This window comes from Marmota monax, unplaced genomic scaffold (genome assembly GCF_021218885.2).
Source record: "Marmota monax isolate L192 unplaced genomic scaffold, Marmota_monax_Labrador192_F-V1.1 WCK01_AAM20220418_F8-fsc00407, whole genome shotgun sequence".
Lineage (NCBI taxonomy): Eukaryota > Metazoa > Chordata > Mammalia > Rodentia > Sciuridae > Marmota > Marmota monax.
Genome location: NW_026692328.1, coordinates 364,067 through 377,093, shown reverse-complemented (window position 1 = coordinate 377,093; position 13,027 = coordinate 364,067). Strand labels below are relative to the sequence as shown.

The window sequence follows — 13,027 nt, the reverse complement described above, 5'->3', positions numbered from 1 at the left end:
AAGGAACAAATAGCCTGTCAACAAAGAAAAATCTCAGGATCATGTGGATTCACAGGTGAATTTTATCAGATCTTTAATGAAGAACCAATACCAAAGTTCCTCAAATTATTGCCTGACATGGACATGGAAGGAATATGTTGAAATCCATTTTATGTAGCCAGTACCACCCTGATATCAACTGGATAAGGACATTTCAAGAAAACAAAAGTATAGACTAGTACCATTGATGAATATAGATGTAAAAATTCTTCAAAAATAAGGAAATAAGATTCAACAACACTTGAAAAAGACAGTATAGCATGATCAAATTGGTTTCATTCCAAAGATGCAAAAATGACTCAACATGTTCACATCAGTAGACACAATGTGCCATAGAGCAGAACCAACAGCAAAAGTGATCATCTCAACAGATGCAGAAATGTCATTCAAGAAAATTCAAGACTGCTTCATGTTAGAAACCTGGAAGGACATAGGAAGAGAAGCTACTTAGGACATCATAAAGCTATTGAGGACAAACCCAAAGTCAATACCATATTGAATGGAGAAAAAAAACAAAAGCATTTCCTCTAAAATCAGGAAAACGTTAAGGATGTTCACTCTCAGCACTCTTATTAAATGCAGTACTTGAAATTTTAGCCAGAGAAATTGGGCAAGAAAGATACATAAGAGGTTTACAAATAAGAAAATAAGAAATAAAATATACATAGATGATATGATCCTATATTGATGGACCATAAATGTTCCACCAGAAAACTTCTAGATCTAAGGATAAATAAATTCAGCAAAATGGCATGATGAGAAATCCACACACAAAAATCAATTACTTTATAAAAATACCAACAATTAATCCACTGAGAAAGAAATCAGCAAAATAAATCCAGTCATAATAGGTTTAAAAAATTAACTACATAGGCATAAATCTATTCAAGGAGGTGAAAAAATCTCTAAAAGTAAAATTATAAAATGCTGAAGAGAGAAATTGTAGAAAACACTATTAGAGGAAACACCTTACAAACTCATGGATTGGCAAAATTAATATTACCAAATGGTCTTGAGAAGATAATTCTAAGTGAAATTAGCCAATCCACAAAAAAAACAAATGTCAAATGTTTTCTCTGATATAAGGAGGCTGATTCATAGTGGGGTAGGGAGGGTGAACATGGGAGAAATAGGCACTCTAGATAGGGAAGAGGGGTGGGAGGAGAAAGGAGGAGGCATGAGGTTAGAAATGATGGTGGAATGTCATGGACATTATTATCCAAAGTACATCTATAAAGACACAAATTGGTGTGAATATACTTTGTATACAACCAGAGATATGAAAAATTGTGCTCTTTATGTGTAATATGAATTGTAATGCATCCTGTTGTCATACATAAAATAAAAAATTAATAAAAAGATTCTAAAAAATATTATCAAATGGCCATATTACTCAAAGGGATCTATATAGATCAATATAATCCTCATCAAAATAGCCATGACATTATTCACAGAACAAGAACAAACAGTTAAAAGATCCATATGGAAAGGCAAAAGATGCAGAATTGAAAAAGTTTAATCTTGAGGTAAAAGAGCATTGCTGCTGGGTGCAGTGGTGCATGCCTGTAATCCCAGTGGCTTGGGAGGCTGAGGTAGGAGGATTGTGAATTCAAATCCAGCCTCAGCAAAGGCAAGGCAATAATCAACTCAATGAGACCCTGTCTCTAAATAAAATACAAAATAGGGCTGGGGATGTGGCTTAATGGTAGAATGCCCCTGAGTTCAATCCCCAACCCCCACAAAAGAGGCATTCATTGGTGGAAGCATCTTCACATCTAATTTTAAACTATACTGCAAAGCCTTAGTAACAAAACCAGAATGTTCCTTTCATAAGTACAGACACATTAGACAAATAGAACAGAATTGAAGACACAGAGGCAAACCCACACGGTATAGTTATCTTGTTTTTGACAAAATTGCCAAAAAGATATGCTAGAGAAAAGACAATCTGTTTTTTGGGAAAACTGGATATCCAGGTATAGGAGAATAAAAGTATGTCCATATTTTTCAATCTGTACAAAAGTAAACTCAAAATCCAGAAACTTTTCAACTGCTTAGAAGAAAATACAGAGGCAACTCTTTTAACACAGAGGCACAAGCAGGAATTTCCTGAATACAAATTCTACAGCTCAGGAAATAATTAGCAAGGATCAATAAATGGGATAAGGACAAACTAAAAACTTTTTGTCAGCAAAGGAAGCAACAGCATGAAGAGACTGCCTACAAAATTCTTTGCCAGTCACTCTTCTGAGGATTAGTTTCCCCAATATAAAAAAAAATTCAAATATTTGATATCAAAAAATACCCCAAATAATACATTCAACTGAGTTGACCATACACTTCTCAAAAGAAGACATACAAAAGGGCAACAATTACATGAAAAAATTTTCAACATCTTTAGCTATCATGGAAATACAAATCAATACTACAATGAGATTACATTTCATTCCATTCAAAATGGCTATTATCAAATTATAATAAATGCTGGTGAGGATGTAGAGAAAAAGAAACCCTTATATACTGCTAATTGGAATGTAAATTAGTGAAGACACTAAGGAAATTACTTTGGAGCTTCCTCAAAACTAAAAGTAGAACTACTATATTTTGCAGCTAGCCCACTCCTGGGTATTTAGCCAAAAGAGTTAAAGTCTTCATACTTTAGAAATAGATGTGTAACTATGTTCATTATGACACAGTTCACAGTCAAGTTATAGAACCAGCCTAGGTGTCTGTGAACAAGTGAATTATAAAGACAATGTGGTGTATTTACACATTGGCATTTTATTCACTAATAAATAACAATGAAAATTATGTCATTTGCAGAAAAATGGATGGAACTGGAGAGCATCCTGCTAAGTGAATAAGCCAGACACAGAAAGAAAAGTATCATATATGTTCTCTCATATGCATAAATGTTTAGGGAAATAAAAGAAAAGAAAGAAAGGAGGTAGAAGAGAGACCAAGGGTAGAAAAAGGGGGTTGGAGGAGGAAGAAGGAGAGGCCAAGTGGAGATACTGGGAATAAAATTGATCAAATTATAGTATATGTATGTATTAATAAGCCACAGTGAAATTAACCGTAGTATAATTCCTAAAACCCACAACACTAGAAACTGTAGGAAAAAGTAAAGAACTTTGGAAATAGCAAATATATGTAGAAATATAAAATATTTTTTTGTGTTTACCAATTTACTTAGATATAACTGATTAATGAATTTATATTATAAATATAGGCTTACTTTACATATTGTTATAAAAACAGAGAAAGAATAAGGAAAACATGGAAGAGAATACATTAAATGATATTGCAAATTTCTTACATATGTACAGTGGTGAGACAGAAAAAGAATAAAAGGAAGAATGATTTAAAAAATAGAAAACAGGTAGTGAAAAAGTGGGATGTGTTGGGGTCAAGTTGTAAGGCGTCCAAAGTTAACTCTTAACAGTTGTTAGCTCTAAACTCATCATGAAGAAATGTTAAAAGTAAAATTAAAAAGTCTATATAAAATAAATTCAATATTAAAAATGCTCACTAAATTTTAAAAACCTGCAAAGAAAGAATAGAAAAGATGAATTTAATAAGAGCACAATGATAGACTTTAACCAACTATATCGATAATTACATTAGATATAAAAAACATTAAAAAATATAAATTTTTTTTTAGAATATATAGATAAGTTTAACATAAAAGGAAGTAACAACATGTGTTATGCAAACATAAACATGGAAAATGTGGCATATCTCTTTATATTAGAATTAGCTAGACAAAGGGGGATATTATACATTGATGAAGCAGTCAATTAATCATGAATCCATAATAATAAAATGTTCACACACAAAATAACCTAGATTTAAAACACTAAAAGAAAAATTTTAGGCAAATAAATAAAACCACAATTATAACTGGGGATCTTATCACTTTTCTCAGAGTATTTGAAACACACAGAAAACACATATTAGTACACATATTAGAAGATCTGAACAATCATGATATATTTAAATTTCAGGATTAATCATAAGAAACAATGAAAGTATAAATAATTTTCAAAAGGGAGAAATTTTATAGAATATATTATCTTGTAAGAATTGATTTAAATTAGAAGACCATAACAATAAGGGTCCCACAAATTCCCCAAATTTGTATAATTGGAAATTAATTATCAGACTACTGATGAACCCATAGGTAAAACAAATACTAAAGGAACATTCAAAATTATATTAAAGTTAATCATAATGAAAAATATAACGTATCATAATTGCTGGAAGAAACTGAAGTAATGCTTAGAAGGAAGCATAATTTAAACGTCTGTATTACAAAAGAAAAAAGTGCCTAAAAATTTACCTACTTATGAAGAAGCTAAAATAGAGGATTAAAATTAACCCTAGTAGACATAAAGAAGGAAATTATTCAACAAAAGGCAATGAAATTGAAAAGGATACAATTAGCCTAAAATAATTCTTTGAAAAGACTAAAAATATTTAAGCAAGAATAATCAAGGGATTGAAAATAAAAAATTAACAATTTCAAGGAAAACACAATATTCAATAAAATACTACCATAAGGGAATATTATGCACAATTTAATGCCAAGAGATTTGATAACTTTGATTAATTGCAAAAATATCATAAAAATGTAAACTACCAAAAATGAATCGAGAAGAGCTGGAATATCTAGATAGCACTGTCTCAATCAAAGTGCTTGATTTATAGTACAAAAATTTAATTACAAAAAAGGCACCAGATTCAAATGGCTTCACTATTTAAGCATATTAAATATCAAAGGAATAATGCCTATGGTGTGCAATGTCCAAACTTTGAAGCAGAAGGAAGAGTATTCTGATACTTCACTCTTAATAATTAAAGAAAATAAAATGTATATTGATCATCCTCATGAATAAGAGGAAAACTTCTCAACAAATTATATTTATTATTGTCAAAACAATCCAGAAATACATTAAGAAGACAGAATATTGTGAGAAAGTTGTTTGTATCCTTGGAATGCAAGACTGTTTCAGTATTCAAAAGTTGGATCAATGTAACTCACCACCTTAACAGAATTAGTAAGAAAAACAAAATAACAAACAAAAATGTGTAGCCTTCTAAATAGAAGCAGACAGAGCATTCATTATCATTTAACATCCTTAAAGTCTTTTAAGAAACTGTAACTATAGGGGAATATCTTCAATTTGATGAAAAGAAAAACTTGTTATTACTGAAAATGGAGTCAGACCATGTTATCCACTGAGGATACATTCCAAGAATGCCAATGGATGTCTGAATGGCAACTCCTAAATTTTAAATTTTTATTCTGAGCATTATGATGAAATCTCACTTTTTTCTCCTCTGTCCCACCTGGGACATAATATAATATATTATAATATATTTATATTAATATGTTATAATATATTATATTTATATATAATATATAATATTTTTCCTATGTACACATTTCTATGATAAACTATAATTTATTAATTATACATGGAGATTAATAATAACTAATAATAAAATAGAACAATTATAACAATGTACTATATAAATGTTATGAGGATGTGGTCTCCCACTTTCTCAACTGCCACAGGATGGAAAACATACCATGTGGTTACAAAGGAATGATTCATGTTCCAGGTTGGGCATGTAAGAACAGAGTGAGATTTCATCATGTTAGTCAGAAGAATAATTTAAAGCTTAGGAGTTGCTATTTCTGAACTTTCTAATAATATTTTAATTATATGGGGTATTGCAGATAAATGAAACCTTTGAAAGTAAAACTGTATAAAGTTGTACCACTGTAGGGAAACAATAAACACACATCTTCTAAGATTTAAAGAAATATTATATACTGCACCTCTATTATTACTATTGCTTTAAAATCATAATGAAATAACAAATCAGCAACAAGGAAAATAAAAACATAAATATTGATAAAAAAAGGCAAACTGTCTACCAAAATTTTAAAAAAATGTTTTTTATCACCAATGAAGTGATCCTTAATAACTCTATAAAATGACTGAAATTGCTAGACTTGGAGGCATATGCCTATAATCTAAGTTAACTTTTTATTTCCACTAGAGTTCACTTATTATTATCATTTTGCTTTCCATAAAGCCAACTCTCAACACATATTACAAATTATCATTTTCTCTATTCAATTATGCAAATATAAACCAGAGGGCTAAAGAAGCAGAATCACAAGTTCTAGGATAGCTGATGTCCCTCAGTGAGATCCTGTCTCAAAATAAATTGAAAAGGACTGGAAGCAGAGCTCAGTCCTCACTTAACAATGTTAAGTGTAGATCCACAGTTCAATCCCATTTCCAAAACAATAACAATAATAACCACAACAGCAGCAGCAGCAGCAAAAACAACTAAAATTAGAATTGGCATTGTGAGGTTCATTCTGTAATGTCAATATAAAAATTAATTATAATTTCAAGGTATCAGCAAAACCTAAATTGAAAAATAAAATTTAAAAATATGTGTAATCTTTGTTGATAAATTGAAACATATACAAGACTTTTATACAGAAATCTTTTAAATTCTATTTTGAAGCTAAAGAACAAAATAACATTACAAACATCATGTTCATGGATTTGGAAAGCCATAATGTTAAGATCACCATTCTCTTCAATTTCATCAATAACTAACATTCTATCTAAATTTTTATTAAGAATGTGAAGCTAATTAAGAAATTCAAACCTAGTTCTGACATGCTTTTCAAATTAAAATTTTATTTTTAAATTAAATTGTATGTTTTTAAATGATTCAATTTAAAACCATACTATATAGACATATTACTGAAGACATACTGGCATAAAAATAGATATTGGTTATCTATTAGAACAGAACAAATTGTCCTCAGTTATATCCACACACATATGGTCAACTGATTTTGAAAAAAATTTCCAACATAATTAAATAGCTAAAGAAGTATCTTTTCCAATAAATAATAATGAAATATGTAAGTATTTCTATGAAAAATAATTAAATTAAAAATTCTGCTCTTTATATTATTAAGAAAGTCATTTAAAAATTCATAGTCATGATGCTGACTAGGAGAAAGTGTTCAAAATCAATAGAATTTTTATACTAAATATATAAGACCCTTAAAATTCACTGATAAGTAAAACCTAATTAAAAATAGGAAATACATTGAGTTCAAAATATTTATATTTTTTATAAAATACAAGTGACCAGTAAACATGTGAAAAAGGGTTCTATTTCATTAGTTATCAGTAAATAGTAAAACCACTGTGGTATCACAGTACAAAGCCAGCAGAAGAGCTAACATGAAAGACTGATAATTGCAAATGTTGCTAAGGTTGTAAACCTATTGGAGCTCTGGCACATTTTTTTCTGGAAATATGATATTCTCAACTAAAGAAAACTAAATAAAGACAATTTCTAGAATAGATAAGTATGTACTTATTGACTTCCCAGAAATACCTTTCCTAGTTCTTCACCACTCAAAAAGAGAAAAGAATATGTATCTACAAACATCTTATGCAAAATATTTATGGATACTTTATTCATAATATTCCCAAGCAGAAAACAAATTGCAGATGAATGATCATACTATGGCAAAATCTTCCATGGGGAATAGCAATCACTATGAGAGTAAGAAATAAACTTCTGATTTATAAGACAGAGATGAGTTGCAAATATATCATGCTAACAAAAGATGTCAGGAACAAGATTACACCTTGCTAGTATTACCTCACCCCCAAGTGAAATATTCAAAATGAGATCCAGACATGGGATGGATGGGTGATAATTTCCCCTCTTGAGAGCTAAAGAGTTGGAACATCATGACTGTGATCAGATTTTCAAACTTTATTTCCATTGAAGTCCATTTATTATTATCATTTTGCTTGCCATAAAGTCAACTCTCAACATATATGACAAATCATCATTTTCTCGGTTCAATCATGCAAATATAAACCAGAAAGGAACTTCCTTTTCTACAGTAACATCTTGTTATGGTTATAATAATATACTATGTTGACTTTAAACTTCAGTATTTTATAATACCTGTTTTATGAATTTATCATTGTAATTAAAAAGTAAACCTTTTATTTCCAATTAAAATATTAATCATACCTGCCTTTCAGGAGGGTTAAATTTTGTTTCTATTATGCCAAAGATTCTCTTATTCATTTGCTGTTATGTTTATATAAAAATGTGTTTAACATATCTCATTCTTACTGTTCTCCACTATGACAAAAGATAGATTCCTTCATAATTTCAACAAGTAAAATATTAAATCCTTTACAAATTATGAACATGCATGTTCAAAAAATATTTTTATTTAAATAATTTGCAAATTGTATTGTAATAAAAATTCAAAACACTGAAATGATCCCATGTGGATGTAAGCTTTAGGCAGAGAACAGAATGAGACATAAGTAATTCTAATGTAGCTCAAAAATAATATGATGCTTCTTGTCTTGAGTAGGCATTCAGACAAATGTTGAGAAGACATAAAATATTTCACAGTTACAGAAAATATAATAACCCACATATCCTGAAAGAATTTTTAAAAAATTAAAACTAGTTTTCACTATCATTCAATCATTAACCAAATCTTTAAATATGATATACCCATCTCAGTTCTTTAATGAGTCTTCATCAAAATCATACTTTCTATTTCAAGAAGTTGTAATTTAATATAGTTTAGAAGAATTGGCTTATATTGAAGGCAAGGATATAGACAATTTATAATTAATCTCCATGAAAAAAAAAGATTTTAAAAGAAATTGTTCTAGGTAGTAAAGAAACAATGGATGACATGTGTAGTTGATCAGCATCTTACAAAGAGGAGGACTTAGTCATTGAAAGTGAAAAGTGTAGGTGTTTTAATGGAGACACACAGCAAGAGCACAGCTGCAGGGTACAGTTCTGCTTGGAGTCTGCATTCCTGAGAAAACTGGTCTACCACATATCCAGATGTTGTTAGATAATGTGTGTTGCAGAGAGATTATAGAAGCCCTTAAAAACTACATGGAAAATTTATAACTTTACACACAGTGAATACATAACATGAAGTTTTGAGAATAATATGATGTAACTAATAGTGCAGAATGATCCATATAGTAACATTGAAATGAAGAATTCCAAATGGAAGGTAAACTAAGAACACCAGAAAGCAATTATATAATTATCAACATTATGTTTAATTATTAAAGAAACTGTCACAGATTAATTAAAGAAGCAATCAACTTATGATTGATACATGGACATACACTCCCTTTAAAGCAGGTTCTGTAAATTTCTATTTTTTATTATTCACAATGATATAAACTACTTTAATGTCTAAAATTCTTTTGAGAATATACATGTAGTGAAAAAGAAAAGATTCTATTTTTATATGAATGCACCCCCATTCAAAAATATATTCCTACCGATTACAGTTGCTCCTTGATTTATGAATGGGTTATGTCCTCTTAGCACCTTGATTTATGATGGGGTTATATCCTGATAAAGCCATTGTAAATTGAAAATATCATAAATAAAAGAACACATTGAATACACCTAAGCTACTGAGCAAGCTATGGGTTAGCAACACAGTAGCCTACAGTTTATCCCCTGTTTACTCTTGCTTTCTTTTTTTTTTCTGCCTGGGAGCTGACACTTGCTGCCGCTGTCCAGCATCCTGAAGAGTATCCTGCCTAATACTGCTGGCCCAAGAAGACATCAAAATTCAAAATTCAAAGTACCGTTTCTATTGAATGGTATCACATTTGCATTACTGTAACGTTAAAAAAATAGACAAAGCATAATTGGAACCATCTATAATTCACTAAGTACATGTATTTTCTTCTGACTCTTGAAGACATAATATTGCAATATTTATAATACATAAGAAAAATATCTTCTAGGGCAAAGTCTCTGATTATCTAACATCAACCATAAGACCTCTTTGGAGAACAGCTTAGCTAAACATGAAGATTCTCATAGGTCCTGTCAAACACAGACTATCTGAGAGCTCTAACAAATCTGTTAGGGAAAATGAATTTATAGAATGAACAATACTGTGTATTTCAGATAATCTGAGTGCAAATTCCATCACCACCTTGTCCCTTCATTTTCCTGAGCAAAGATTATCACTTCATGTAGCAGAAACCACTCTACAAGGCTTAGAAACATAAAAAAGATATATTTTTCTACTCTTGCCTAAATCTGTGAACATCATAAACTTGAGGCTTAGAAAGCACTGTAACAAAAATTTCAATTGTTCAGGCAAGCAGCTATTTCCACACGAATTTTGACTAGCATTGTTAAAGTACTTTGCAATAGTTTGGAAATGAAATCAAGAAATACTTTCATGAAAATTCTATGATGATTTCTGCAAAGCACTCTGAGACAAAGAATTGCAATTTACTACATGATAAAAAAATTTATTATCTTTGATACAAAGAGAATAAATCATCAAAACTTTTCTATGCCTTTAAGAAAGTCTACACAAAAGATCAAGAGATCAAGCAAAACAAAACCAACTAAAGCACAGAGCAACAAAAATCATCACTTACCCATACTTTGCAAAATTTGCCCAACATTTCATTATGAATCTACTCAAAATTTCCTCAGCTCTTGTGTAGTTAACTCTTCTTTCCAGAGGTAAACCAAAGACAAATTCAATTTCATAGCCATGCATCACTCCCATCCATTCTGGCCAAGGAAGTTTGGAAGATCGGTGTTCAAAATAGTAGAAAAAGGCATTGTTTCCCAAATCTGAGAACTTCTTGGTAAACTCCAAAGCAGGACGTATGATATTATAATCGCCAACAACATCATCCAAGGCCTCACGGTAGTTTTCAGGTCTCTGATCATCTAACCAATCAGCATAATGGAAAAGAATTGATTCCTTCCCAAATTCACTCACTCCTTCGAAAAACATTTTTAGACCTTCTTGAAACTCCCTCCTTGTTATGATACTATTGTTATCTTTGCTGAAACCAGGAACACCATATACTAGAAAAGCTGTCCCTTCATCTTTATTAACACCCACCAATATCTGAGTCTTTTTGAATTGTCCAAGTTGGAGTAGTGTGTCTGGCATGTCAGCGAGGAAATCACCATCCACAGTGGGACCAAATTTTACTGACAAGAGAGTGTCATAAGGGAGAACAAACACTTCATTCAGAAGAATTTCCTGGGGATCTTTATTTTGAAGGCATCTTATTATCTCTGTCTCATTCTCACTGGAGCAACCAATAAATTTTGCTAAGGTCAAGGTTCTATTCCTGGCTTCATAAGGAGAAATTACTGCCCAAGGGGCATTAGAGGATCCACTTTGAAGAATGGCTCTGGTGAACAAAGGGTGGCTTCTAGGAGAAAGCAAATGAAAGCTCACTGAAGCTGCTCCTGCACTTTCTCCAAAGAGAGTAACGCTTTTAGGATTTCCGCCAAAGGCTGCTATATTTTTATGGACCCACTGAAGAGCCAGTTGTTGATCAAATAAGCCCATGTTCCCTGGAGCCTCTTGGTTTCCTGGTAAGGCTAAGAATCCCAGGGCACCCACCCTATAGTTCATTGAAACTACAATAACTCTTTCAACCCGAGCCAGGAACTTGCCATCATAGACATGTAAAGAGGATGTCCCAGTCTGAAAGCCACCACCATAGATCCATATCATTACAGTAGCATTCTTTGGTTTAGGTGCCGGAACCCACACATTCAGATATAAGCAGTCCTCACTGAGGTCGGTGTTTGGATTCCACATCTTTGATCCTGGAAAGCCTGGGAAGCTTTCATCAATGTTCTGATAGCAAGAATTTGCATATTTTGTGGCATTCCAAATGTCAGACCACTTATTCAGGGGTTGTGGCTTTTTGAATCGAAGCATACCAAGGGGTGGCTGTGCATAAGGAATTCCAAGAAAGGCAGTGACAGTGCCACCAAGTACTGATAAGCTCATCCCTCTCACTTTCCCGATCTTGGTTGTAATTATCATATCTTCTTCAGTGTGTGACTTCCTAATAAGCATGCAGAGCAGAAGAAACCACAAGAGAAACTGAACACCTATAAATGAGTGCTTGCTCTGCATGTTGATTTCTGAAAGAGAGGTAAGCAGAGATTTTGATCACTCTATGTATAAAGTGTTATACTTTATTGATGATAATTTACTAAAACATATTGCTTCTTTTTATCCTAAAAAATATGAACACTACAAAGTCTGCTATCACTACAAAGGCATAAATTTGGGGGGCGGGAACAAGAAAATTAGGCTATTTTAGTTTTCAATTTAGAAGAAAAATAAGTAGAATGGAAAGTAGAAGTAACTTTGTTTTTGAAATATTCATGATCTGTAAAGATTTTATATTTTAAAGAGGAAGTTTGTCCCAAGCATATATAATATCAATTCTGCACTATGTACAGCCACATTAAATATGGCATTAAGGGGTATGTCAGGTATAATTTCTGCCTTAGAGGACAAAATACAAGCTCATGTATTTTTTGAAATATTGGCTTGTTGGCTCATGACAAAACTGTGAAGTACATAAAGAACTTTTTAGGATCCATAGACTTCTACTATTGCCCTTTTTTGCAACATGGTCCCTTTTATGGTCCTTTCACTTACTAATTTCTCTTTCTATACAATCTTAGTCTATTGTCAAGAAATGACTTAGACAACGTATTCATAGAATGTTAAGTAACAAAAATAAAACAGTTGAAGATTATTTTATAAATCATAAAAAATAACAAATCTGCTCCATTATTAAAGCAAAAAAAAAAAAAATGAGGAGGGCCAGGGATGCATCCCAGGGAAATTTTTCTGAAATTTAATAAGGATGAGGAGCTTCTGTCTGAATTACAATTCTGGTGGTGAGAACAATGACTGATATTATAATTGTATGGAAGAAGATACTGGCTTAGAAGTGATTGTACACAATGCACATCTGCTAAATTGTTAATTTCTTGAAGAATATGTAACTGGTTAAATGTGTTAGCACAGTCAGAGTTATTTCTGTTTTGATGGTGGACAAAA

General features: G+C 31.4%; 1 protein-coding gene across 6 annotated transcripts in view; it reads right to left on the bottom strand.

Annotated features, from left to right (window-relative positions):
• The window catches only part of Bche (butyrylcholinesterase), a 65,856-nt gene that overhangs the window by 48,083 nt on the left and 4,746 nt on the right, over positions 1 to 13,027 (bottom strand). For all 6 annotated transcript variants that reach the window (XM_046441720.2, XM_058578479.1, XM_058578480.1 and 3 more), the window contains one exon: positions 10,569 to 12,093. In XM_046441720.2, coding sequence (XP_046297676.1) covers positions 10,569 to 12,093 — 1,525 coding nt within the window. The remainder of the gene's footprint in view (positions 1 to 10,568; positions 12,094 to 13,027) is intronic.